We start from the raw sequence: 26,691 nt of genomic DNA, 5'->3' as shown, positions 1-26,691 counted from the left end.
ATGTGGGAAGTGGCTGGAGGGGGAAGCTTAATGGTTGAGGCTCTGGACCCTTCAACTCTACTTCAATCTGATTTGATTTCTTTCAGGGGCTTGGATTTCTCCTAAGAGTTCATTTTTTTTTTTCTTTTAAGAGTTCATTTTTTAAAAAGAGTCCCAGGTTTCCCTGGTGGCGCAGTGATTGAGAATCTGCCTGCCAATGCAGGTGACACGGGTTCGAGCCCTGGTCTGGGAAGATCCTACATGCCGCGGAGCAACTAGGCCCGTGCGCCACAACTACTGAGCCTGTGCTCTAGAGCCCGCGAGCCACAACTACTGAGCCTGCGCGTCTGGAGTCTGTGCCCCGAAACGAGAGGCTGTGACAGTGAAAGGCTCGCGCACCGCGATGAAGAGTGGCCCCCAATTGCCGCAACTAGAGGAAGCCCTCGCACAGAAATGAAGACCCAACACAGCCAAAAATAAATAAAAATTAAAAAAAAAGTTCTAATTTTGTAAAAGGTCTGCAAACCACTGTCCTAAGTGAGAGGAAGATGACTGTGTCTCTGCCTCTTGCAGCTAAGCATCTGCCGACGGCTGCGCAGAAGGGAGCTGTCGTGTGGCTCCTGCCTGCTTTGACTGTAGAGCAGGTCTAGGTCCACGCTGGCAGCTCCTCGGCTCCAGGGGCTCTGGAGGCACCTTTCAGCAAAATGAATCTCCTTAGGAGCCAGAGTCATTTGTTTTCCAAACTCCCTTCTCTGGTCTCACTAATTCCCAATTTCCCTGCATTTGACAAATGCAATTAACAAGCCTCCATCAGTTCCTGGCCGACAGCCCTCATCAGTCAATACAGAGACTGCAGGAGGCTGAAGGGGGAGGGAAGGTGCAAGAAGGGAAGGTTGCTGCAGTATGGGGGAGAAGAGGCTTTACCCCTCTATTTCTGTGGATAACCCTTCCCAGCCCCTTGGCCTCAAAAGACGACACTGCATTGTCACCCTCACCAACCACTTTCTTCCTTCTTGCCAACTAATACAAAGTAGTGTTTATGCCCTCCCCTCCCATTTCTTAAAAGTTTCTCCCATCAACCTCCTCTATCTCCCCTACGTCCTATGTCTTCTCTTTAACAGAAGGCCTTGCCATCTGCTGCCACCATAGCTTGGGAAGCCCCTCAGCGCTGGGTGTGAGGGGCTCTCAGCAGGGCCATCTCTGCTCTCAGCAGGGCCTCTTCCCCACCAACACGTTCCAGTGAAAATTTTGGGCCGCTTCCTGCCCAGGAGACTATAAGTCCACCATCATCTCCTTCTGTCTCCCACACTGGCACACACTGGAGGGCCAGGACAGGGATCACCAGGCTGGTGGTCACTACTGCTTTCACACACACCTCTGTCCTCTCTTTTCCCAGGGTCAAAGACTTCCCTTCCCAACTGGCTTACCCTCTTCACCTTTCTGCTCTCCATGTAGCATCAGCCTCCCTTCCCCCACCACAGGAGGAGAGCTTTTTTCCTCCGACTCGGCCTGGTACAGCCCTGTGCATCTTTCCACCCCATCAACTTTTCATCTCTTTGCAATCAGAATCAGGAAGTCTCTCCCTCCTCCCTCCGTCTCCTTCTCCTTTGTTATTAGCTTCATGAGTGGGGACGTTAATGTATTCACTAGACGATGTCTTCACACCGCTGTTTCCTGTAATTACTGTCACTTCCCTCCCACTGTCCCGGCTTATTTGACTGTAAAGTGCTTGGAGGAGGGACAGTGTGGAGAAAAGACACAACACAGACAACACAGGCTGAGATCGAGTAGTGTAATGTTAACATCCAAGAAAGTAAAACAAATAATTACCTCTGCAGTAGCTCATTTACAACGGGTAACACATGGAGGTCAATGCACCAGAGATTAAAAAAAAATGATGGATATAATCAGGGACCCCTCCGCTAGAGGATGGGGAGCTGTACCCATATTACCAACAACAGTCACCCCAAGCAAGGCAAGCAGCCACATCTGCCCTCCTTCAGGGGGTAGATCCACTATACTTGTCATGTAGATCAGCTACATTGTCACTGGAGACTCGGATCCAGCCATCCTCCCGGACATGGTAGAGGTTGACGGAACCTCCTGAGTAGGCATCTCTGTAGGTGGCTTGGTAGATGGCTCGACGGGCCAGATCATAGGCCTCTTCCACCTCCAGGTCATAGGAGTAACCCCTATCCATGACCCCATAAGCATACACAGAGCCAGAACCTACAGAGAAGGTGGCCCCCGAGATCCGGTTTCCTTCACTGTCCACGTAGTAGAGGCCTGGAAAGAGAGATGAGGTTAGTAAGAAAAAAATGATCAGCCCTTTTGAGATCTGATTCATCCTCCAAGGCAACAGTTCTCCATTCCTGTTGAAACCCAGGGGAGACCAACAGAAATACAAGAAAATAGCACTTCTATAAAATTACTTAAAAAAAAAAGGTGAAGAAATCAAATTAAATTTTAAGACTTCAGGATTCTACACATGCCACCCCATCTTACCTCACATTACAGTAACTGCCTTGTCTGTCTGTACAACCAAAAAGCAAGTATAATTCAAATGACTTAGGTTTCAAGCACAGAACTTCAGGCACTGTGAGAGGCAATATTTAAGACAATCCTGGGATTTCCCTGGCAGTCCAGTGGTTAAGACTCTGCACTTCCAATGCAGGGGGTGCAGGTTCGATCCCTGGTTGGTGAACTAGGATCCCACAGGCGGTGCAGCCAAAAAATGAAGGAAAAAAACCCAAAAAGACAATCCTAACCCTCAGAGTTTAGACTATCTGGAGTGCAAGGCATACGCCACACAGTAAGAGAATAAAGCCTATAATTTTAAATCATATTGTAAAGACCTGCACTGTCCAGTATGGTGGCCACTAGCCACATGTGACTACTAGGCATTTGAAATGAAGCTAGTACCACATCATAATATTTTGGATCTACTGGGTTAAATAAAATATATTATTACAATTAATTTTCCTTTTTATTTTAAAAAATGTGGCTACTATAACATTTAAAATTACATGTATGGCTCACACTATATTTCTATTGGACAGTGCTGGTACAGTGGTAGGCCAGGTCAATCGCCTATTTTCTTTATTTTAATTTTTTAAATTAATTTCTTTTTTTTTGGCTGCGCTGAGCGGCTTGTGGGATCTTAGTTCCCCAAACCCGGGCCCTCGGCAGTGAAAGCGCACAGTCCTAACAACCAGACTGCCAGGGAATTCCCCCAACCACCATTTTTATAAAGTTTTATTGGAACATAGCCACAGCCATTTGTGTATATATTGTCTATGACTACTTTTTTGCTAAAACAATGGAGCTATGTAGTTGAGACAAAGATCATATAGCCTACAAGCCTAGAATATTTACTTATATTTTGCCCTTTATGAAAAAGTTAGCCAACCTCTGGTATAGACAAAAGTTTAGACAAAGATGTAGTAAAATTTTTATCATTTCCATCTGCCCGCTGGGCCTCTCCAGCTGGATGCCTTTGTCACCAAATTCATATTTAAATTTCCTGCCCTCAAATACTTTTAGTGGTTCTCCATTACCTACCAAACTCATCCACCAATCCTTCTGTATTTTCAAATTCTGTCAATGCATCACTAATATTTTTCCTATCTCAGTGGTTCTCAAAACTCACTATGCATCAGAATCATCTAAGGAAGTTTTTTTTTGTTTTGTTTTGTTTTTTTGCCACAACAAGCGGCTTGCAGGATCTTAAGTTTCTGGATCAGGGATCAAACCCAGGGCCCCGGCTGTGAAAGTGCTAAGTCCTAGCCAATGGACCACCAGGGAATTCCCAGGAAGTTTTTAAAAAAGATGCCTAGGACTTACCCCAGGTATTCTTTTTCAATTGGTCTGGGTGGGGGACAAGCATGGGTCTAGATTCTTAAGTTCTTCAGGTGATTATGATACAAGCCAGGTTGAAAAGCACTGCCCTTATCAGTTTTCAGGTTCCAATGGTTCTAACATGGAGCCCCTCCTCAAGTCCCATTGCCACTACCTTGCCTAGCAGCTCACCATCTGGTTCCAACTGCTTCACAATTATAGACTTTAGTTCCAATTAAATTAGATGTCCAGTTACTTCCCCCAAAATCTCATGCTTCTTCCCTGTCTTCTTTTGTTCATTGTTTCCTTTCTCTCATTTTCACATCCGGGAAAATGAGTGCGCCTCAATTCCTCCCATCAGAAGCAATCCCCCCACCCCCCAAATTCCTTCAGCATTTTATTGGTTCTCTTTAAAGTGGCATTCATCTCATTCAGCCTTGCATTAAGTAATCTGTGACACTTTCTCAGTCAGCTTGAAGCCAGGGGCTGACTCATCCTGAATGGGACAGCTTGTCAGGAAGGCTTCTTGAGATGGTACAATTTAGGTTATGCTATGACTTCCTGGGTTTTCCTTGCTAGCCAGTTTCTGTACTCTCTTACATTGTTTTCCACCACCTGGGACCAATCCAATAGCTAAGGGTTCAAAACAACATTTCTGAAATGCTACCCTAGACCACACAAGATGTATGGAACTGTTCTTTCACACTTTTCAAAGAGAAAAGTGTTTCAATTTCCAAAGTAACAAACTGAGCTCCTCTATCACATGCACTTTTAAATCTCTCCTCATTCATCCTCTATTTTTTTTTTTCTTTTTTTTTTTTTTGTGGTAGGCGGGCCTCTCACTGTTGTGGCCTCTCCCGTTGCGGAGCACAGGCTCCGGATGCGCAGGCTCAGCGGCCATGGCTCACGGGCCTAGCCGCTCCACGGCATGTGGGATCTTCCCAGACCGGGGCACGAACCTGTGTCCCCTGCATCAGCAGGCGGACTCAACCACCGCGCCACCAGGGAAGCCCATTTCATCCTCTATTGAGTAATGAACTAATATTCTCCAAAGCAAATGAAAAAGTGGTGGGTATCCTACAGTTGTTCAAAAGAGGAAAACTAGGCATTTAGAAAGCAGGTAAATGAGGGAATTCCCTGGTGATCCAATGGTTAGGACTCAGTGCTTTCACTGGTCAGGAATCCCTGACAGTTCAATTTCTAGTCAAGGAATCCCACAAGCCGTGCAGTCAAAAAAAAAAAAAAAAAAGGAGTTGGGGGGAGGTAAATGAATGAAGCAAAACCAATAGGAGGAAAGAGTAACTATTTTCAAGCACCAAAGGGGAAAATTAAACAGAAAGTGAGTGACTAGCTGTATCCCAGCTTGACTAAAGGGACATTCAAAATTGGCTGAAAAAGAACTGATATCAGATACAAGACTGAATTTCCTGGCAAGGTTTTTATATACCAGAAGGAAAAATAGGCTAAGGAATTTCTTTTCAGAGATGACAACAGGACCTAGGGGATTATATCAAGCAAAGAAAGGCGATGAGCCCCAAAGGGCCCCCCTTCTAGGCCAAAGACTCTCTTCAGGAAAAAAGGGAAGAGGAATGACTAACTTTTGAGTAGGTACTTAGTTTCGCTGTCCAATATGGAAGGCACCAGCGACATGTGGCTGTGAGCACCTGAAATGGGGCTAATGACACATGCCGAAATGATAATAGTTATTTTGGATTAAGGGAACTGTTAAAATTAATTTCACCCATTTCTTTTCACTTTTTAAATACATCCATTAGAAAATGTAAAATTACATGTGCGGCTCACATTGTATTTCTATCAGATGGCACTGACTAGAGTTTTTATGTCTATTAGCTGATTTAATTCTTATATACAACTCTTTGCAGGTCTTATCATTTTACAGGAGAGGCCAGAAGGAAACACATTATGTGTCAGACACTACATGCTTGACATGTATTACCTCATGGAACCTATGTAACAGATGATGAAACAGTCTGAGAAAGTAAGCAACCTGCCCAAGGTCACATGGGTGGTCAATGACACAGCTGATCTACTTCCCTGCCCCTTCCTACACTACAGCCCTTCCTTGAACAGACGAAAGGACTGAGAACTAACCAACACATCCCCAGCACTGACATAAGCTCTTCCATTTATCTGATTCATCCAACCCCTCTTCTCTGTAGTGCCAGCCCAAGAATCACATGGTTGCAGCTTAACTCACCAGGGCCTCTCTTATCCCAGCCACAGATCATGGTGCCCATAGACAGCCCCATGCCTTTATACTGATACACCATGTTGGCAAGCAGCTTGGAGGCAGCTGCTACCGAGATGCGTTCCTTGTTTCGAAGCTCATAGATTCGACACTGCCGAGCCAACAGCCGCTCCCAAAAGCTGCAATCCGCTGCACCCCCAGCCATGGTACCCAGCAGGTAAGGGTTGATCTCTATCACCTTCTTTACTGTCTGGGAGGCAATGTAGGCACCTGCTGTGGCCCGGGAGTCTGCTGCAACAATGACTCCATGGCGAAACTGTTAAGATCAGAGGAAACACAAAACGGGCCACATGAGACCACAGAAACATCATCTTTGACATTTCTTTATGCATCAGTGCAAACCCAGAACATCTCTGTCTCTGCCGTTTTATACTTCACAACATACTTTCCCTCATATTAATGTCACTAGAGCTTCACACCAATCCCTTGACATGGATTACCTTCAGTATTACCTTCACTTGATGGCTGAGGAATGAGATCGAATGACTTACCCTAGATCATACAGCCAGTTATTGCAAAGCTGGGCCAAGAATCCCAATTGTCTGGCTCCTAGTACAGCGCTTCCTCCCACCAATCTTCCTCCTCAAACCATAACGTTTCGGTAACCCTGGCCTATCGGGGCTTCTCAGTTTCTAAAACCTTTGGTGGTTACAACAGCCTTCCCTCTGCCAGTGTTCACTGCTGCTGCGGCCTTTCCTGGACAGGAGCACCCTGGGGTCGCCTAGGTATCAACCCAAGCGGCCTCGGGCTCCTTCTCCCACTTACCACACGCCCCGCCCTTCCAGCCCCATCGCCCCCCCACTCCGGCCAGAGCGAGAACCGAGGCCTCTCGGGGCAGTGACAGCAAAACCGCCGGGGTTGGGGTGAGAGGTCCGAGCCTCCGTCTGGGTTTCGTGGCCGCGACCACCGCGGGTTCCGGACCAGCTGGGAGATCGGGAAGGGCGCGGGCGCGGGCGCGCGGAACTGAGCCCGGCGCGACGGCTGGGTCCGCACCTTGAAGGCCAGGGTGGTAGTTCCATGAAGCATTTCGATTCTCGGCTCCTCTGGGACACCCCAGCTGGGCGCAACCAGGCTCAGCCCATCGCTGGGACTCCCTGGACCCAGGTCCAGCAGATCCGCACGACCCCCGAGCCCGAAAAACCCGCGCCGATTCACGGGTAGCGGCCTCTCCAACACGCTGGCCAGCGCCATGTCTAGTAAGGGCAAAGGGAACTGCCTGCCAGAACGCCTAGCAAAGAGCGGCCGGGCAACGCCTCGTCGTCACAGCTTCACTCCCTATTAAATCTATCACAGGGAGCAACCATTTTAACTCCTGGCAACCACGCCTCCAAACACAAGAGCCAGACGCGAGTGATTATTTTCACCGGGGAGGAAAAAACAAATGGCTTCACTCCCCTTAAATTACAAAGAGATGTGGCTGCCATCTTGATTTTGGTCACGTAAACAACACGGGATTAGATTAACCTCAAATTCATAGGAAGCAATCGCAAACGTCCAGGTTGAGGGACGGAAGTGGGGCCGGCCATCTTTCAGAAGGGCGTGACTGGATGAAAACCTGTTCTAAACCGGTAGCGGTAAATCAGCCCCGCCCCGCCCCGCCCCGCCCGGTGTCCAAGCAACACTTACATCACTACTGCTTCAGCAGTCTGTTAAAGCGACTGAAGTTGCCATTTTGTGTAAGGGCACTCTCTAATAGTGGGTAAAATAATGATCTACGCTGAGGCCATTTTCCTATGAAGTTAGTAAAACCACAGTAGTTTGTGCTAAAAAGCGCAACAAAATAAGAGCGCTATACCGCTTGTTGTTTGATAACATCAATCGCCACGCTACCCACGTTCTCTAACTGTAACCAATTTTTAAGATTCAGCATTGTCTTTACTCCCACCCTCTGGTGGAAATTCTACTGAGTGATGAATTGACCAAAAGGCAGATAGAAGAATAAAGAAGGAAAAGCAAAGGGCCCAGTTAATCCACAGACTGGGTTCGCAATTCAGCTCCTGAATAACTGAGTCAATAATAATTTACCATTTCAGAGCCCGGAGGAGAGTTGAGGCTCCATAAAGATGTACAAAGAGGTTTTCTGACTTAAGCTAGCTGAGACAAGCTCTTGTTCAGGAATGTGCTGTATTTCATTGTTTCTTCCTCTCTTCACCCACCTTCATTTTTCAACCCTTTTGGGAACCATAACAAGCAAGGAAGTGGGCAAGTGTATGAAATGTTGCCTCCTGCTTTATGGTTCTATGAAGACAGCATCTGCCGTTCCTTGTTGGATTCCAGCAGCAACATCCATCAATATCTAAATTCCTGGGCTTCCCTGGTGGCACAGTGGTTGAGAATCCGCCTGCCAATGCAGGGGACACATCCCTGGTCCGGGAAGATCCCACATGCCATGGAGCAACTAAGCACATGCACCACAACTACTGAGGCTGTGCTCTAGAGCCCGTGAGCCACAACTACTGAGCCCGTGTGCCGCAACTACTGAAGCACGTTCCTAGAGCCTGTGCTCCGCAGCAAGAGAAGCCACCACAATGAGAAACCTGCGCACCACAACGAAGGGTAGCCCCCGATCACCGCAACTAGAGAAAGCCCGTGTGCAGCAACGAACACCCAACACAGCCAAAAATAAATTTATTAAAAAGTATATATATATATATCTAAATTCCTCTTTCCTCTGATGCCCAACTCAGCCCCTTCTCCTCCCAACAGACTCTGAGAGTGTTGTATTTTTAATGCTGAAATTTGACAACTCTTTCCAAACCCAACCATCAGAATATAATGAAGCAGAAGATCTTTCTGTGGGTCTCACACTTTCATGGTGTGGAAAATGCAGAGTGCCTCTGTTTACTGAGCAAGTATTATTTTGCAGTCACTCCTGCAATGCAACTAATCCTCCTGACTTCTTTCAGTGGTTCTTTCCCTCTGCCACTAATACTGTCTGCCTCTCTTAAGGCACTTTCACATTTTACCTGGTTATAAATATACATTTATCTCCCACTGGATTGTGAGCTTTTAAAGACAGGCATTTCTCGGGAATTCCCTGGCGGTCCAGTGGTTAGGACTCCACACTTTCAGCGTCAGGGCCTCGGGTTCAATCCCTGGTCAGGGAATTAAGATCCCACAAGCTGCACGGCTATGGCCAAAAAAACCCAACAACTGTAAAGACAGGCATTTCTCTACTATTTATCTCTGTGCCCGCTGTGTGCTTAATACACGTTTGCAAAATGAACACATGAAAGAATGACAATAATGTTCTTCCAGTCACAGAGGCTTGAAGCCCTGGCTCATCTTGACAACTCCCCTTCCTTTACTCCACGTCCACTAGGTTGCCAAGTCCTGTTCATTCTCCCTCTACAGTGCTTCTCACATTCTTTTTCGTTGCAAATGATACCGTCTTTGGCTTCTTATCTCCGCACTCCTGAATTACTGAAATATTCTCCTGATTTTTCTGGGTACAAGCTGTATCTCTAATTTATTCTGCGCAGCACCAGATTGATTTTCCTGAAACATCATCTTGATCTTATCATTTGCCTGCTTAAAAATGGTCTGTAAGGTTCAGCTCCTCAGCATGCATTCAAGGCCTTCCATAATCTGTTCCCAATTTACCTTACATTAGTTCTCTGCTCCAAGGTCCCACTCAGGGAGACCTCAAGGAGGAGAGGTACAAATGATCAGTGCTGCTGTTGGTGGGAATATAAATTGGTGCAGTCACTATGGAGAATAGTATGGAGGTTCCTCAAAAAAAATTAAAAATAGAACTACCATATGACCTAGTAATCCCATGTCTGGGTATTTATCCAAAGGAAATGAAATCATTATCTCGTAGAGATAGCTGCACCCCAGTGTTCATTGCAGCATTATTCACAACTGCCAAGACATGGAAACAATATCCATCATCAATGGATGAACGCATAAATTGTTATATATGTGGTGGAACATTATTCAGCCATAAAAAAGAAGGAAATCCTGCCATCTGTGACAACTTGGATGAAACCTGAGGGCATTATTGCTAAGTGCAAGAAGTCAGATGGAGAAAAACAAATGCTGTATGATCTTACTTATATGTAGGGTCTGACAAAGCCAAACTTTTAGAAACAGATAGTAGATTGGTGGTTGCCAGAGGCTCAGGGTTGGAGAAAATGAGATGTTGGTCAAAAGTGTACAAACTTCCAGTCATAAGAGGAATAAGTTCTGGGAATCTAATGTACAGCATGGCAACTATAGTTAACAATACTCTTGTATACTTGAAAGTTGCCAAAAGAGTAGATCTTAAATGTTCTTATCATAACAACAACAAAAATGGTAATCAAGTAAGGTGAAGGATTTAACTTACCTTATGGTGTAAACATTTGGCAATACACAGACACGCACACAGAGGTACCAAGTCATCATGTTGTACACCTTAAACTTACGCAATGCTATATGTCCATTGTATCTCAATAAAGCAGGGGTTGGGGGAAGAAAACAATGATAAGTGCTGTAGTTCAGAAGTGAGAGAGTTTGGTATAGATTGGGGTGAGGTTGGGGGTCCAGGAAGGCTTTTCCAAGGAGGTCTGGATCATTTCCTTAAATATCACTAAGATCCCCTTTCTTCTCAAACTCACAGCCTCTCCTCTCTCAGCCTGGATCTGGGAAGTATTTTCAGAATAGGTGGTACTTAAGCCAGACTTGGAAAGATAGGATTCAAAAAGATGAAGGGGAGGTGGGAGATATGTTAGGAATTGCGTGAAAAGAGGTTGTGGTGGATGGATTAGGATTGGACCACAGTGGGCCTTAAATGCCAGCCTGGGGTGCACTTGATCTTGTAATGCTTCAAGGTTTCTTACTAGAGGAGACATGGGATTTGAGTGATACCTTAGGAAATTATGTCAGTGTGGAGGATAAGGTTAGAGGGGGAGACTGGTGGGTGGCCAGTTACTGGGCCACTCATCTGCGCAGATCTGACTTAATAATGGCCTGACTTAGAGACGTGGCGATCCAGCCATACATAGTCTAAGACTTAGTTGCTAGAAAGAGGAGACGTTCTTATCTCTTCAGTAAGATTCCCATGTGGTCCGACACCAAGGAAGAAAGAAGGGCTAGTTGGACCTTTGTGTGACTTTCTGGTTTCTCCAGTCTTCCCCTGACATGTTACAATTGCCCTTAGTACTGAGACTCCAGGAAACTATGATGCCACAGCCTCAGCATCATGACGTCTGGAGGGTCCGGGCTCTTTCCTTTGCAGAAACGTCTGTTTCTTTGAATAAACCCCTTCCCACAGCACCTCTCTGAGCTGTAATGTTTAGTAAAACATACTGCATATGGAAGTAGCTGTAGCTTGTCACTCTGCCCCAATCTACTTTATGTTTCTGAAGGGCCAGCTGTCAGGGTCCACCCTTGGTTGGTCTAAGACTTAGACTCAGCATTACGGCATCAAAGTCCGTTGTTTCTCCTGCCTTGGAACCACAAACCAGTCTCTTGCCATTGAGAACTATTGGGCAGAAGGGGGACCAATAGATCCTTTCAGCTACATCCTCAGAACTTTAACACCAGTCAGAGAAGCTATACTGCCAGAGAACTGTCAGAAGTGCCACGTTTGTACGCAGATGGAAGTTCACGTTCACCCCCAAAGCAGAGGAGAAAAAGATCTCCAGGTTCTAGCTCCCCTTCACCTGGCCCCTCAGTACTCTGCCTTTCTGAAGGTATCTGAGCACCCCATACCAGGCTCTCTTGCTCTTGTCTCTTTTGTCCTTACCCCAGTCCATTTCTCTTTCCTCACCTTGACCATGAGGTGAACCTGTGAGCTCAGCGTCATAGCTCCCCGACCCCACACCCCAGAAGAGAGAACCCAGCATTAGGGACTCCCGCCACGGGTGGGTCCATGGCAATCTATTCCGTTTTGTTTTGTTTTGTTGGTCAAACCACGCAGCTTGTGGGATCCCAGCTCCCTGACCAGGGATCGAACCCGGGCCACAACAGTGAAAGCCCGGGATCCCAACCACTAGGCCACCGGGGAACGCCCATGGCAATCTCTTCTGACTGTGCCATTGCACTGACTTGTCTCCACCTTTCCCTAGGCTGGCAGCCCTTTCAGGGCAGGGGCAGGGCCTTATTTATCTTTGTGCGCCCAGTGCCCCCCACAGGAAAACCCAGAGGAACCCAGCTCTGCTCCTTCCACTGGTGCTCCCTTTCCTTTTCAGTTACCCAGCCACCACCCAACTCCAGGTGCTTGGAGGATGACAGACAGGAGACTCCTTGGATGACGCTCGGGTGTGTCATGGGCAGCGTCTCCCCAGCGCTGGAGACTCTACTGGCCTCGCTCTGTCTCCCCTCAGCAGTTCTCTGAGGGAGAGGGCGCTGCTCCATCAGCCAGTCCCAAAGCCTGGTTTGGGGTTAGGGAGAAGGGAAGCCACAGATCACACGCCTTCCCAGCTGGTTCTGGCCACAGCCCAGCTCCTCCTTGCTCTCTCTCTAACTCCGCCTGACCCAGCTCACAAATCCCTGCCTTGTTCCTTCCAACCTTCGCTGGACTCCAGGGATGGCTCTGCAGGATGTGTGCAAGTGGCAGGCCCCCGACACCCAAGAAGCTTCACCTCACCTGCCTCAGGCTGGTGGCTGGGCTGTGCCCCAGGGCTGGGACCCTCAAACCTTCCTGCAGATCCATGGCCCCAGGCTGGCCCATGGTACCACGACTCTGGCTTTCCGCTTTCGTCATGGAGTCATCGCTGCGGCTGACACGCGGTCCTCCTGTGGTGACTACGTGGCCTGTCCAGCCTCACGCAAGGTCATCCCTGTGCATCAGCACCTCCTGGGCACCACCTCTGGCACCTCGGCCGACTGCGTCACATGGTACCGGGTGCTACAGCGGGAGCTGCGGCTACGGGCACTGAGGGAAGGTCAGCTGCCCAGCGTGGCCGGCACTGCCAGACTCTTATCAGTCATGATGTCGCGCTATCGGGGCCTGGATCTGTGCGTGGCCACTGCCCTGTGCGGCTGGGACCGTTCCGGCCCTGCCCTCTTCTACGTCTACAGCGACGGCACCTGCCTGCAGGGGGACATCTTCTCGGTGGGCTCTGGATCTCCCTATGCCTATGGTGTGCTAGATGGCGGCTACCACTATGACATGAGCACCCAGGAAGCCTATGCCCTGGCCCGCCGTGCTGTGGCCCATGCCACCCACCGTGATGCCTACTCGGGGGGCTCCGTGGACCTCTTCCACGTGCGGGAGAGTGGATGGGAATATGTGTCCTGCAACGATGCCTGGGTGCTGTACTCGGAACTGCGGAAGCTCCCAGGGCCGGGGCCAGAGCAGGAACGGGAGGAGGAGGCCACCCCGGACAGAGCCGGTGAAGGCGGAGAACCGTCTGTGGCGCCAGCCCCGGGGGACTCGAGGATGCCTGCAGAGGCGCTGTGAGCAGCAGCAGGACCTGGGGGCCCAGCCCTGGGAGTGGGTGGCAGATGGGGCCGCAGTGGGGGCAGACTCATGGCGTCTGGCTCCTGCTCTCGTGGGTTGCCAGCTTCATTTGTTGCAAGTCTCCATCCCTTTCTCCTCCCGGAGCCATTGAGGCTCTCTCCGACATGTTCCTGTTGGCGCCCAATAGACTGATCCAGCCTCCTTCTCAGCACCGAGTCCTCTTTCAGCAAGTACTTATTGCACACCGGCTGCACGCCAGATGCTGTGCTAGGTGCTAGACCCTCTTTTCTTGCCATCCTCCTTTCTGCTTTTTCCCCTCCTATCCCCAGTCTCTCTTCCTCTCGTTTTAGTCCTTAGCTCAGCTTCAGAGTCTTCACCACTTTCTCACCTTGGTGAGTGGAGATGGCTGGAGGAGATGAAGTGGGGATAGTAGCCCAGCGGGCCCAGGCTGGAAGGGACAGGGACAGTGCAGCACGTACACCTGGGGGTGGCGAGGGCTTCCCACATCTGTTTTTCTTCTCTGCCCCGCCCCCCGACCTGATCCTAATGACCATGATGCAAACCCCTTTCCTGAACGCAGTTTTCATGATAACTCTTTGAGGTAAAAATGATCCTCACTTGACAGAAGAGGAAACAGGTTCAAAGGGTTATGTGACTTGCCCTAGGTCACACAGTCAGTGCAGAGATGAGGCTGGGGTGCAGGCCTTCCGCTCCAGGGCTGTGGTCCTTCAGCTCAGTTTCTCTCCCAGGGCCTCTTCCTGCCAGGCGTCTGGGGAGTGATGTGGGGAAGAGAACAGCTGGGCCGTGCCCCTGCCTGGTGGCCAGGGAAGGAGGAAGCCAGAGGAGCCTGAGGGCCTGGAGGGCTGAGCCCCCTCTACCCCTGCTTGTCAGGACCTGAGCCATCGCCCCAGGCACCTCCTCCCTCCCTTGCACTCTGGCTTCCAGGCATGTCATGGCCGTTGCCCAGCTTCTCCTCCTGCTGTCCCTTTGCCTTCTCTCCAGCCTCTCTTTCCAGTAGCTCCCTCTGGGCATGAAGAAAAGAGAGAAGCGTCTGTGCTAGTGGGAACTGCTGGGTTAGCACATCCTTTCCCACCCACCCTGTCCCCTTGCCGCTCCCTTGTAAGCCCTGACTTGGCGATGCAGGCTGACAGCTCCAGGAGGGATGCCTCCCCGCCCTCCCCTCCCCAGGCCAAGTGAGGGAGGAAAGCACGGTCAGCCTAGGAGGTGGCACCTGAAGGTTCCTGAATCTTCTTTCTCTATCCCACTCCTACAGCTTCCAGTCCCAAGATGAACAATACCTTTCCTCCCTCCTGGACACCCCTCCTCCCAGCCTCCAGCCCAGTTGTGAGCCCCAAGCCTGCACCTCAGGCTAAGAATTCATCCAGGCAGGAGCTGGCCAGACAGAGGAGCCCCAGCAGACTCTGGCTTTCAGGGGATGATGGGAGAGGAGGGAAGAAAGCTGAGGGAGTCCCAGGAGGGAAAGCAGTAGGGGAGAGGGGGGGAAATGGTCAGGGGGAGGGTGGCCGCAGAAAGGTGCCCAGTACAGGAAGACTAGGCTTCGAGCCAGGGTCTGGGAATCTGGCTGGTGGCCTCCATAGCAATTCTTCATCCCTCACCCACTCCTCAGCCTCAGGGGAGGAGGTGCAGGACACTGGCAATGATCACTAGAGGTCAAGGACCCCTAGGCCAGCTTGGTCCTGGAGGAACACAGGAGGAAGGGCAGCTTTTGCCCAGGGTTCAAGTGTTTGATTGACGCAGACATGAGAGGGGGCACCTTCACATGCAGAGGTGAGTGTGGGTCTGTGACCTGTTGTATGTGAGTGATCCAGGATAGGCGATGCACGTGCAGTTCCTATGTGCAGAGACAGGAAACAGGCTGGAAGTTGTCAGGGAGAAAGACGGGCCTTATCACTTCTTTTGGGGAAAAGAGGTCCAGAGTGGGGTGGGGCAGGGCTCACCCCACTGGTTCGATGCTTCTGCATCCTCCCACCCCTGTCCTGAAGCCCCAGGGGTGAGAAAAGGCAGGGAAGGAGGGGCGGGCTAGCTTGGGGTTGCCACTTGAGCCCAGCCCAAGGCTCCCTGAGAACCACATACGGCTCACCCCCTGGAACACTCTGTGCCCCTCCTCTTCCCATTAATCAGGGAAGGAGGATTAAACCCAGGTAGGGAGGGCATAACAGGGGGGGAGCCCCACTCTTCTTGCGTCTCCTCCCATCACCTCTCCCTTTCTCTCTCTTTTCCTTCCATGGTTCTGCCCTTCTTCCCTCCCTTTGACGGATCCTGTGTTTCCAATGGTGAGGTATTTAAGACCAGAGATAAGCCGGAGGGTCTAGCTGAAAAGCCTGTTTCCCTACATTGTTGTTTTCCTTGAAGCTTAATGAGTTGGGGAGGACCTCAGGAGGGTGTTAAGGAGGGCTGGGAGAGGAGGCAAAGGCCTGCATCCCACTTCAATGCACCCCTCCTTGCCCAGGGGCGGCCCACATGTCAATCCCTCCTTCTCTCCACTTACTCCTGGAGGCTTGATGCGGACGTCAGGGGAGACCAAAGGTGTGGATCTAGCTCTGAACAGGAAGACTTGTTCCTGTGGCTCCCTGCTTGGAGTGCAGCCTCCTAATGTCTCCCTCAGGGGCAGACAGTCTGCTCTCACACAGGCCTTCAGGCAGGCAGGGGCCGGGTTCCAGCCTTCAGCAGAGTCAACGACAACGCCAGCATCGGAGCAGGGTCCTTGTTCTCCCACCGCCTGGTTGCCCTAACCAAACGGCGTGGAAGGTACAAGAAGGCATCTTCCCATTAGAGCAGCCATCCCTGATTATCTGCACTCCGCACTTGGAGGGGAAGGTCACAAGGACCTATCGTGACCCATCTACTTGAGTCCCCAGGAGCCCTGCCTGGAGTTACGAGGCGTGGGTGCTAATTCTGGTTGCTGGGTGGACCCCTTCTCTGCTTAGGGAGTGCACGGTGAGAGACGCTGGCCACCCGCTGGGCTCCCACCCCAGCTGACTTTGATTCAGCCCTTCAAACAGCCCGCCTCCCTGGTCCCTCTCCCTCCTCTTTGTGCCCACAAAGAGTAAGACCAGAGACTGGGAAGAATAAAAGGTGGGGCAGCAGGCCCCAGATCCACTGTGACTGTGCCACCTCGCCCTGGCCCACCCTTTCTCCAACTGGGACCACAGGCCCCAGGAGGCACTGGCTTACCCCCCTCTGCTCTTCCCTACCCATACTTATTCCTAGTCTAGAGCTCCTCTTCCTCTCTTCTTAGTCTTTTATAGCTCCCCCTTTTCTCCACTTTCTCCTTCCCGCTTTCCCCTCTGGCCAGTCTCCACATCTTAATTTCCTTGGACAGTTTGAGACCAATAGAGAACCCAGAGGTTGTGGGGGTAGAGGTACATGTCATTATCTCTTTCGTCCCTGTATGGTGTCAACCCAAAGCCTCCTCTATTAAGGGGACTTGAAGCGACTGTCCCCCAAAGGAGAAAGGAGAAGGGGTAGAGGGAGTGGGCTTAGGCCTCTCCTCCAGCCCTTTGGCACAGTGACGCTCTTACAGACACCTAAGTGCAGAAAGGAAAGCAGGACTCCAGCTTTACAAAATAAAGTGTTTGTTTATTATGAAATTAGAGATGGAGGCCCCTCCCCTTCCTCCCTCTTCCCCTTCCCCAGCTGCCTCCCTCTTTCCTTCCCATCCCTCCCCCTGGGGCCTGGGAAGCACACAAGACAATGCCCAGAGCTAGGATGCCCAGGGCCGGCTGACAGCTGGGCAGAGCTCCAGGGAGGCGGCCACGCTGGGGGCTGGAGCTCTTGCCCCGGGAGGTGAGCTGGCTCCCTCTCTCTGCTGGAGGCCCATGGAGCCAGGATGAGGCCATGAGTGATGGATGGAACTATGCGGGCAGGTCTGCAATGACAGGAGAGCCCGAGTGAGAGGTGGGGCGTGAGGGAGGGCTTTGGGCCACCCCTGTGTTCCACATAGTCTAGGGACACTGACCTGGGGCAGAACATCCCCTGCAGGAGGGTGGGCAGCAGTGGCTGGAAGTTTCTCTTGTTTCTGGGATGGGCAACGGAAGAAACCAAAAAGGCAGTCACAGGGACCCACAGAGAAAGCGGGCAGATGTGGGCAGGAGACAGACAGAGAGCGTGTGTGCGGGCACGGGCGACAGACAGAGCCGTGAGTGACAGATTTAGAATGGGGGAGACCAAAGCAGAGCCACAAGAAAGTGGAATCACAGTGAGAGAACGGAGAGATTCAGAGTCTGAGCCGCACAACGCAGACCCAGACAGGGAGAGTGTCAGAGACAGAGACAGAGATCCCTGGAGAGAGACGAACAGACGGCTCAGGACGAGGGAGGTAAGGAGGAGGTTGCCCTGGGGGCTCAGGACGAGGGAGGTAAGGAGGAGGTTGCCCTGGGGAAGTGGGGAGGAGGGACACGGGGATCGGGGAGGCCTGGGGACCCCTGGGCTGCTGCCGCCTGCCTGGACCCCGGGGGCTCACTCAGAGGGCCTGTGCGGCCGCTGCGCCGTGGCGGGCAGGGCCAGGCCGGCTCTCAGGGAGCCGGGGGCTCCTTGGCCCCGTAGAGCTCCGCCAGGGTGCGGAAGAGCGGCCCCCAGTCGTCCAGCGGCTCAGCGGGGCCCGGGGCGCCGCCGATCTCGCTGCCGGAGCCCAGGGAGCTGAGGGAGCCACAGGAGGAGCCCCGGCCCTCGTAGCCGTACACCTGCACCGAGTCGTAGGGTGGGACGCTGGGGTCGTCGTCCGCCCCGCGCAGCCGCAGCGCCAGCAGCTGTGCCACGTCGGCGGGGCCGGGGGGCCAGGGCTGGCGCGGCGCCCTGGCCCAGGGCAGCACATCTCGGCGCGCTGTCGGGCCGGGAGCCGGCGGGGCGGCCCCGTCGGGGTTTTGCAGGGCGCTGATGTCGAAGGCCTCTGTGTCCTCCTCGCCGCCGCCCTCGTCGTCGTAGGTGATGATGTTCTCACGCACGTCCTCCTCCTCCAGCACCATCAGGGCTTCCTGCTTCTGGCGTCGCAGGGCCACGAAGAGCACCACCAGGGCTGGGGGAGAGGCGCACACGGGCCGCTGAGCCGGCAGGGCCAGGCGTGGGGCAGCCTGGTTCCAATCAGAACGGCCTAGGGGTGGCAAGCCCTGGGTTTGACATCTGGCAAAGCTTGTTTGAATCCTGACTTCAACCCTTTACTCGCTGTGTGACCATGGAAAGTTGCTTAACTTCCCTGAACGTCTTTCGCCCTTAGATTGCTTGTGTGGAAAAGAGGGAAAACATATTTACCCCTCAGGGTTGTTGAAAGGATGAAATACCAAGTGCTGTGCCCAATGCCACACGGGGCCCAGAGTCAGGGCTCAATAAACAGTTTTTATGGCTCATGACTCTCATTAGATTGACAGGCCAGGGATATGAGGCCAGAGCTTTTGTCTCGGATGCATGAGGCAGTGGGAAAATCCAGGCATGAGGGTTCCTTCGAGACCTAGGATGGATTTCCCTATGTCCAGTGTCCTCGTTCCTCTCTACACACCCTGCAGGCCTGGACCCCACACTTATGTCCCACTGTGGCCTGACTCACCAAGCAGGGTGCCCACACAGGTGATGATGGCGAGCAGGGCCCCGGTGCTGAGCCCAGCAGGTGAGAGCTGAGCCTCGGGCCGGCAGGAGGCCACGGAGCCATCGGGCCGGCAGCGGCACACGCTGACAGTTACTGTGGCGGTGCTTCTCAGTGCCGGCTGCCCCCAGTCCCACAGTTCTATGGGGACCAGGTAGGGGGCCTGGCGGGGCGGGGCGGGGCGAGAGGGCAGCAGCAGGCTGGCAGAGCCATCTGTGGGAGAGGAAGGTGTTGGGTCACCTCCTGGGACACGTTCCCAGTAAGGTCGTTGCAGCCCACGGAGACAGCTTTCTGTAGGGAAGGTTTGCAAAGAGCAAAACCACATCCACCCTGTGTTGTTTTTTTTTTTTTGCCCCACTGTGCGCGCGGCTTGCAGGATCTCAGTTCCCCAACCAGGGATTGAACCCAGGCCACGGCAGTGAAAGCCCAGAATCCTAACCACTAGGCCACCAGGGAACTCCCCAAAACCACATCCACCTTCTGTTGGGTGGAGGGCCCAGGTAGGCAGGCTAGGGCAGAGGGTGGTAGAGGAGAGGAGGGAAGCAGGCATGGGCACGGTTGTAGGAGGCTACCCACCTCGGTTGTCCCGTACAGTGAAGTTGGCATCGGGGTCTAGAGGACCTTGAAGGGAGATACGGCTATTGTTGCCGACTTCATCTCTGTCCAGGGCCCTGAGGACCTGAATCAGCTGGGAGGAAGAAAAGAAGCCTTGTACGGAGTGGGCAGCTGCAGAGGTCTTGAGTTCCCAACCCCTCTGCCTCAGCGGCTCACCTGGCCGGGGGCTGCAGATTCACACACAAAGGTGTCGTAGGGCTCAGCCAGCTGGGGAGCATTGTCATTCTCATCCAGGGTCTGGATGGCCACTTGCACCCGGGAGGCCTGTGCGGAGCTGTCTGAAGCCAGAAACACAAACACGTACACCCCATGCAAGCACACACAACACACGGGGTGTGTGGGCATGGATGCCACACGTAGCACATAGCATGCATGTGGGATACATGAGATAATGCATGCAATATGCAAGTAGCAAACAATGTTGTGAAATGCATGGAACAAGTGCATACAACAGCCATGTGGTACCCAAGATGTGTGCAATACATATACCATATACGCTCAACAGGAGTGTAGCACCCATAACGTACATATACAATAACCCACAAGCAGGGTACACGTGCCATAAAGGAAAGGGAGACAGAGGATGCATACCGGATGCACAGACAGTAGCCATGAAACATACAAACACATTCATACCATCCATTTGATGTACACTCAGTGCTTTAAAACAAATGCAACATACATGAAGTGAATGTTCGATATATACAGTGAATGTAGTATCACGACCCCCAAGATGCAGAGAATGCGTTTTCATGCACAAAACCGGTGGACACACACACACACACACACACACACACACACACACACACACACCCCATCAGAGGTCTGGGAGGTTGTGGTGTAGCAGTGAGTATCACTTAGAGTTGACCTTGGGGAGGGAGGAGCTACGTGATACTCAGGGGCAGAGCCAGGCCACCCTGGGTACCACAGCCAGACACAGGCCCCCTCGTCATTGGGTGGCTCCCACCATTACCCTGCCTTGCTTCTCACTGCCAGTGGCATCCAAGAGAAAATGGAAATTATGCATCCCTGCCTGCCCCAGTGTTCACCTCCTCTAGGCTAAACCTCACAGTTCCTTTAGTCTTTTCCCCGAGTTGAGGGAGAGCTGGCTGGCTTTTGGGAAGGTGCTGAGCTGACAGCCTGGGCAGAGGAGCAGACTGCCTGGTTAAAGGGTCTGGGATACCCTGAGATGGGACGGGGCTGGGGTCCATTCCTTCGCTGCAGTTAAGGCCCAGGGCCTGCTAGTCAATACTGGGGTGCAGGATTTGGCAGGAGATGAGAAGACACTGAGGGGAATACACACACACACACACGCAGGGCTACGTATACACAGGCAGCCACAGACACGCTACATATACCACAAATACACACAGGGATGTTCACACAGACAGACACGCATGCACTGCCACAGAGCTGCATGGTCATAAACATAAACCTATCTACATACAATTCGACATGTATGAGAGGCAGTATGGCAGAGGAGATAACAGCTGAGATTCTGCAGCCTGACTGGGACTGAGGCCCCACCACTTAATGTCTGTGTGACCTTGGGAAGTTACTTAACTTCTCTTTGCCCGAGTTTCCTCCCTTTAAAATGGGGGAAAAAATCGTACCTTTTTCATAAAGTTGCGGTGATGATTAAATGAATTAACCCACATTTGGTACTTAGAACAGTGTCCGATACACAATAAATAGTAAATTATTACTATCTGTCCACAAACACACGCACACAACAATATATACAAACAGCTACTTGTATCTATCACTATGTACATCCAATTACACATATGTACAAATAATATAAATACAATTCTATACACTCAACTACGTACACGTATATGCAGCTATAGACGTATACTCACAAACATGGGTATGTATGTATATGTACTTCCCACACATACGGAATCATACACATGTAAGTACACACCCACGTGTACACACACACATAGCTCTTCACTGACATGTACAAGTATGTATGCACAGAGGGACAACTTCCCTAAACAGGACACAGACGGCAAACGTAGGAGACCCTGCGGCATGAGCAGGTGTGGTGAGGAGAGGTTCATAGAAGGGAGGGAGGTCTAAGGCTGAACCACACTACTGGTGACCGGTGACTGACATGGGCAGTGCATGGAGTTGGTCCCTCTCCCCACCCTTGAGGGGTCCCGGCAGGGCTTCCCAGAGAGGGGCTCCTGGCACCACCTCCCCACCCCGGCCCCGGTCAGCTCCCAGAGGAGGGGCCCAGCCCCTCCCTGACGCCCCTTCAGCCTGAAGCAGAGAGTGGGCCAGGCAGGGGTCTCCCAGGGTGCAGGAAGCTATTCAAGGTTAGGTTTATTTCCGGGTTGGGGAAAGTCAGGTATGGGAGCCAACTGAAGGTGAGGGGAAATGCTCAGGCAGACCCACTGTGCCCAGCCCAGGCAGGAGACAAGAAGGCCTGCCTGGTGGTGATGATGCAGGCTGGGGACCCAGTGGCTGTATGCTGGGTGAGGGTGTGAGGGCACTAGCCGCCCTCCCCCACCCCCATACGTCCCCAGGGACGGCCCCTCTGCTGGGAGGCTGCTGCCTCCTCCCGGGTCTCCCGGGGGGCCCAGGACTCCTCACCGACTTCTGTGGCCAGCACTGTGAGATTGTGCCAGACACGAGCCTCGCGGTCCAGGGGCACTGCCGTGTGGATGGTACCATCTTCAGGCTCGATGGAGAAGCAGTGCTCCGGGTCCGTGTCGGGGAGGATGGAGTATCTGGGGAGATGGAGTGGGGCTGGGGGCTGATCTGCAGCAGGGCCAGAGCTTGCAGCTACCCCTCCCTCCCTCTGTTCACTTTGCTGGGCCTCATGGCTCAGCTGGGCAGAGGGCCTGAGCTGGCCAGAGACGTGCACCCAGAGCCATAGTTCACGTTAGGGTCCCCTCAAAAGACAAATATCCCCGGGGAGTCATCAACATTAAACACCTGTCCTAACATGCCGGGGACTGGGTTTCATGGGCGTGCAGGGAGAGAGACAGAGGTGACGTCGGGTAAACACTGCCTGTCTTTCCGACTTCTGGGGCTCTGCTCTGGGGACCAGGGACCGAAGTTCTAGCCCTGCTCTGTCTCAGGCCAGCTGTGTGACCTTGGGCAAATCTTTTAACCTGCTTCCTCAACTACAAAATGGGAATGACTCCCTCAGTGCTATGACAGGGATGCTGGCTGGGGCGGTGGAAAGAGTGGGTCTTCTTGGGGCCGACAAGTCCGGATTTGAATCCCAGCACTGCTACTTACTGACTGTGCGACCTTGGGCAAATTACTCAACCTCTCAGGGCCAGGTCTCTAAAGCAGGGGTCCCCAAACCCTGGGCTGCGGACCAGTACTGGCCCATGGCCTGTTAGGAACTGAGCCACACCGCTCGCGTTACCGCCTGAACCATTCCCAACGCCCCCCCAACCCCCCTCCGTCCGTGGAAAAATTATGTTGCACAAAACCGGTTCCTGCTGCCGAGAAGGTCAGGGACCGCAGCTCTAAAGCAACCGGAGCTGATACGGTTACTACGCTTATCTACTATCCGACTCTCACAGGTTGTTGGGAGAAGGAAATGTTATCAAGTGGGTAAAATGTGAAGCGCTGAGCTAGTGGTCAATAGCCATGGCCATCAACTGATCCATCGCACTCATCAGATGAGATTCCATCTGCTCGCACTGCCACTGGGAGGCGCTACTATCATCCACCCAGAGGGATGGGTGGAGAGTGTGGGAGGGGTTAGCAAGGTCCTCCAGCCCTGCCCTGGCCCCAGGCCTGCAGCAAGGGAGACTTCTGCCAGGAGGTGAGCGTGATTTGCAGTAAAGGGGGCACATCCTCGGGCGGGAATAGCATGCTGCCTGGCCCTGGCCCTGAGCCCGCTTGCACCCCAGCTCACCTGATCGGGCTGGCCTGGGAGTCCAGGTCAGCAGCTGACACCTGGCCCACCAGGGTCCCGGGAGACTTGTTCTCGGGGACTGCCAAGATGTAGGCAGCCTGGGTGAAAGCGGGTGGTTCTGGGGCATCCTGCACAGCCACGCGCACTGAGGCCACGTCCTTGAAGGGCCCTCGCCGCAGGTAGGCTGGGTCGATGAGTGTGTTGGTCGCCTCCACACGGAAGGAGTAGGAGCGACGGGTCTCGAAGTCTAGGGGCTGTGGTGAGGGGGACGGAGTGACTGAGGCAGGGGGGACCCCGGGAGGTGGGCACCAGAGGGGCAGTGGCCTCGGTGGTCGGGGTGGGGTGGGGCGCGGGTTACTCGGTCAGAACTCTAGGTCTGCCCCCAGTTCCGTCACAGACTTGCTCTGTGCAAAGTCCTGAGCCAGTCACTCCCCCGTTCTGGCCCTTAGGCCCTCATCTGAAAGATGAGGCGATGACCGTAATCTCTAAGCTCCAACACAGGGATCCCGACCGAGCCTGTTCTAGCCCTGTTAGAAGCGTGTCCCATGGGGCAGGAGGCAGGTGTGAGTGGGTCCGCAGCGCTAGCAGACGGGAGGCTAACCTTGCGGACAGTGAGGAGGCCATCTCGACCCTGGGCGTCTGTGCTGATGCTGAAGGCCTCGGACCCCTCCCCATCCAGGATGCTGTATGCCATGAGGGCGTTGTCCCCCAGGTCTGGGTCCTGGGCCCGCAGCCGGCCCACCAGGGTGCCCGGCCCAGCGGTCTCCACCACGGAGAACTGGTACAGGCCTTGGAGTGGATGGAGGGAGACGTTCTGAGAGAGGTCCCCGGTCCTCCTCCCTCCCCCAGCACATCCTTCTCCCAGGCCTGGCTGGGGGAGGGGTGGGGGAGGCTTCTCCCGAGGCTGTAGGGCTGGGGGTTGGTCAAAGGGCGGCTCAGGTGGGGCACTTGTCCCTTACTCTGAGGGAACTTGGGGGGGTTGTCGTTGACATCGCTGAGGGTGACCGTCACCGTAGTGCTGCCCGACAGCCCCCCCATGTGGCCGCCCATGTCCTTGGCCTGAATCACCACCAAGAACTCCTCCTGTGTCTCGCGGTCCATGTTGGGGATGGCGGTCCGCACCACTCCTAGGGGGAGAGACGATGAGTCAGGGGGTGCCTGTCCCCACGGCTGCCCTACCTGCCTCCCAAGCTCTATCCTCACCAGTCTGGGGGTCCACAGAGAAGAAAGGCAGTCCATCCAGCACAGTGTACACCAGCTTGGCACTGTTCCCGTAGCTGGGGTCATCGGCATCGTGAGCAGTCACCTGGATCACTGATGTCCCTGTGGGGGACCCCGGCACTCCGCTCAGCCGGGGCAGAGCCAAGTGGGGAAGAAGGGTAGATGGGCGGGACCCAGACATGAGCAGGGCTGAATTGCAGGAGGTGGGTTCTGGGGCTGAAAGCAGTCGGGGAAGGAGAGGTGAGGGCACTCTAGGAGATGGGATCCGGGATGTCCAGACCTGGGGTACTCACCGACATTGGACATCTCGGGCACTGTGGCGTGGTAGGGCCCAAGGGGAAAGATGGGTGGATTGTCGTTGATGTCTTGCACCTTGATAATGAACTCCGATGGGGGCTCCAGGGGTCGGTTGGAGGCTCGGTCCACAGCTTGGGCCAGTAGAACGTACTGTGCCTTCTCCTCCCGGTCCAGGCTCTTGGTGACGTGGATATTGCCTGTGGCCTCGTCAATCACAAATACAGTGCCTGCCCCCTCTCCGGTCAGCAGGTACTTGGTGCGGCCCTCACCCCTGTCCACATCTGAGTGCAGCTGTAGGGATCGGGGAAACATGGCAGCGGGTTCCAAGCATACGGACAGAAAGTTAGAGTCTAAATCTAGGATTGGGTGGAGTGTTGGGTGTCCCGAGGGACCAAGGTCATTGCAGAAGTGATGAAGTTACAGGGCAGGGCCTTGAGGGTCAGGGTAGACATGGGAGGGGTTGATCCCTACCTTGCCAATAAGGACAGGCTCCGGTCCGGCATATTCCTCAATGACAAAGAACTGGTTCCACACCCAGCTCCGTCGGGTCCGAAGCAGTGCTGGTCCTGGGGCCCCCCGGGACCCTGCCCAAGCCCGGGCTGGGGCTGCCAGGCGCCCCACGCAGCTCCAGCCACCCAGCCAGGTCAGCAGGACCCTCACCAGGCCCCACATGTTTGGGCTCAGCCAGGGCTCTGTTCACTGCTCCCGGGTGCTGAGGCATGAGCTGGCTGGGGCAGAGGGGCAGATGCTTTGGGGCTGCCCCATGGATCCACACCTGCAGGATGCGCAGCTGTTTACGGTTAAGGAAACCCTTAAACTCTTAAACCTCCCCAAAGTTAGATGCGGAAGATCACACCTCCAAGGAACCAGACGCCCCACTGCCCAGAACCCAGACTAAGACAGAGAGCAGTCTGATCTTTCCCTCCACCCAGGCTCTGCCCGTATTCACCTTCAGCCCTCCAAGCTGATAAATCTCCGGCCACTCAACTCTGAGTAGAGAAGCTTGGGAAGAAAATAGGAGAGGGGATGCTGGGAGGGCTTGGAACCCCAAACTGGCCCCTCTGCTCCCAGGGTGGGCATGCAGCTTGGGGCTGGAGGAGATGGGGGCTACCAGGGAAAGGGCTTAAAATCCAGGGATTGGGATTCATGGAGGTGGGGTCTCAGTGCGCCTAGGTCAGGCTGAGATGACAAGCAGGGCAGCCTCAGACAGGGTTGAGAGCCTGTGAAAGTCCGTCCTCCACAGGCACTCCGCCTCTCCAGAACCTGCCCGCGGCACACAGCTAGCTGAAGTCCTTGAAGGGGGACTGGGCTCCCGAGGCAGAGTGGGGGGCCAGAGCTGAAAGAAGAGGGGTGGTAGAGGCCGAAGACTGGGGAGGGGGAGCAGAGGCAGACCCAGAGGCTAGAGACACAGCGTGATTAAGGGTGAGACCAAGACTCAGGGACTGTCAGACAGAGACAGAGACAGAATGGCACCAAGAGACAGGAGGAAAGAGATCAAAGGAGGTAGCCTGGGTGCCTGAAAGGCAGAGAGGAGTCACGGGTACCAGGATTGAGAATGGGTGGAAGAGGGGGCAGAGGGGCCTTCAGTACATGTGATGACC

At 53.2% G+C, this 26,691-nt stretch overlaps 3 protein-coding genes across 4 annotated transcripts; 1 reads left to right on the top strand and 2 right to left on the bottom strand.

Moving 5' to 3' along the window:
- Positions 1–1,758: 1,758 nt before the first annotated feature.
- PSMB5 (proteasome 20S subunit beta 5) lies at positions 1,759–7,630 on the bottom strand. Its single transcript, XM_065871332.1, has 3 exons — positions 7,079–7,630; positions 6,035–6,341; positions 1,759–2,265 (listed from the first exon to the last, which is right to left on the bottom strand). The coding sequence occupies exons 1-3, from the start codon at positions 7,274–7,276 to the stop codon at positions 1,979–1,981; spliced, it is 792 nt and encodes a 263-aa protein (XP_065727404.1). The 5' UTR covers positions 7,277–7,630; the 3' UTR covers positions 1,759–1,978.
- Positions 7,631–12,504: 4,874 nt separating this feature from the next.
- Positions 12,505–13,677, top strand: PSMB11 (proteasome subunit beta 11). The gene has a single exon (XM_065872603.1). The coding sequence runs from the start codon at positions 12,600–12,602 to the stop codon at positions 13,473–13,475; it is 876 nt and encodes a 291-aa protein (XP_065728675.1). The 5' UTR covers positions 12,505–12,599; the 3' UTR covers positions 13,476–13,677.
- A 4,333-nt stretch (positions 13,678–18,010) lies between these two features.
- CDH24 (cadherin 24) lies at positions 18,011–25,762 on the bottom strand. 2 transcript variants are annotated; one of them, XM_065871103.1, is made up of 11 exons: positions 25,562–25,762; positions 25,087–25,381; positions 24,776–24,895; positions 24,532–24,699; positions 24,174–24,361; positions 23,573–23,826; positions 22,195–22,424; positions 19,843–19,964; positions 19,648–19,759; positions 19,036–19,284; positions 18,011–18,510 (listed from the first exon to the last, which is right to left on the bottom strand). In XM_065871103.1, exons 1-11 carry the CDS (start codon positions 25,760–25,762, stop codon positions 18,011–18,013), a joined length of 2,439 nt encoding a protein of 812 aa, XP_065727175.1. The 2 variants fall into 2 exon arrangements, with proteins under 2 accessions (XP_065727175.1, XP_065727176.1); XM_065871104.1 differs by having other exon boundaries at positions 22,288–22,424.
- Positions 25,763–26,691: the final 929 nt, after the last annotated feature.

This window comes from Phocoena phocoena, chromosome 2 (assembly GCF_963924675.1).
Source record: "Phocoena phocoena chromosome 2, mPhoPho1.1, whole genome shotgun sequence".
Lineage (NCBI taxonomy): Eukaryota > Metazoa > Chordata > Mammalia > Artiodactyla > Phocoenidae > Phocoena > Phocoena phocoena.
This window is presented reverse-complemented; position numbering and strand designations above follow the sequence as displayed.

Coding starts and splice junctions, on each gene's coding strand:
- PSMB11 (XM_065872603.1), top strand. CDS start 12,600: ATGGCTCTGCAGGATGTGTGCAAGTGGCAGGCCCCCGACACCCAAGAA.
- CDH24 (XM_065871103.1), bottom strand. CDS start 25,762: ATGTGGGGCCTGGTGAGGGTCCTGCTGACCTGGCTGGGTGGCTGGAGC. Junction 24,896..25,086: donor GCCCGAGATGTCCAATGTCG/GTGAGTACCCCA, acceptor GGTCCCCCACAG/GGACATCAGTGATCCAGGTG. Junction 24,700..24,775: donor CTCTGTGGACCCCCAGACTG/GTGAGGATAGAG, acceptor CTCTCCCCCTAG/GAGTGGTGCGGACCGCCATC.
- PSMB5 (XM_065871332.1), bottom strand. CDS start 7,276: ATGGCGCTGGCCAGCGTGTTGGAGAGGCCGCTACCCGTGAATCGGCGC. Junction 6,342..7,078: donor CTACCACCCTGGCCTTCAAG/GTGCGGACCCAG, acceptor TGATCTTAACAG/TTTCGCCATGGAGTCATTGT. Junction 2,266..6,034: donor CTGGGATAAGAGAGGCCCTG/GTGAGTTAAGCT, acceptor CTCTCTTTCCAG/GCCTCTACTACGTGGACAGT.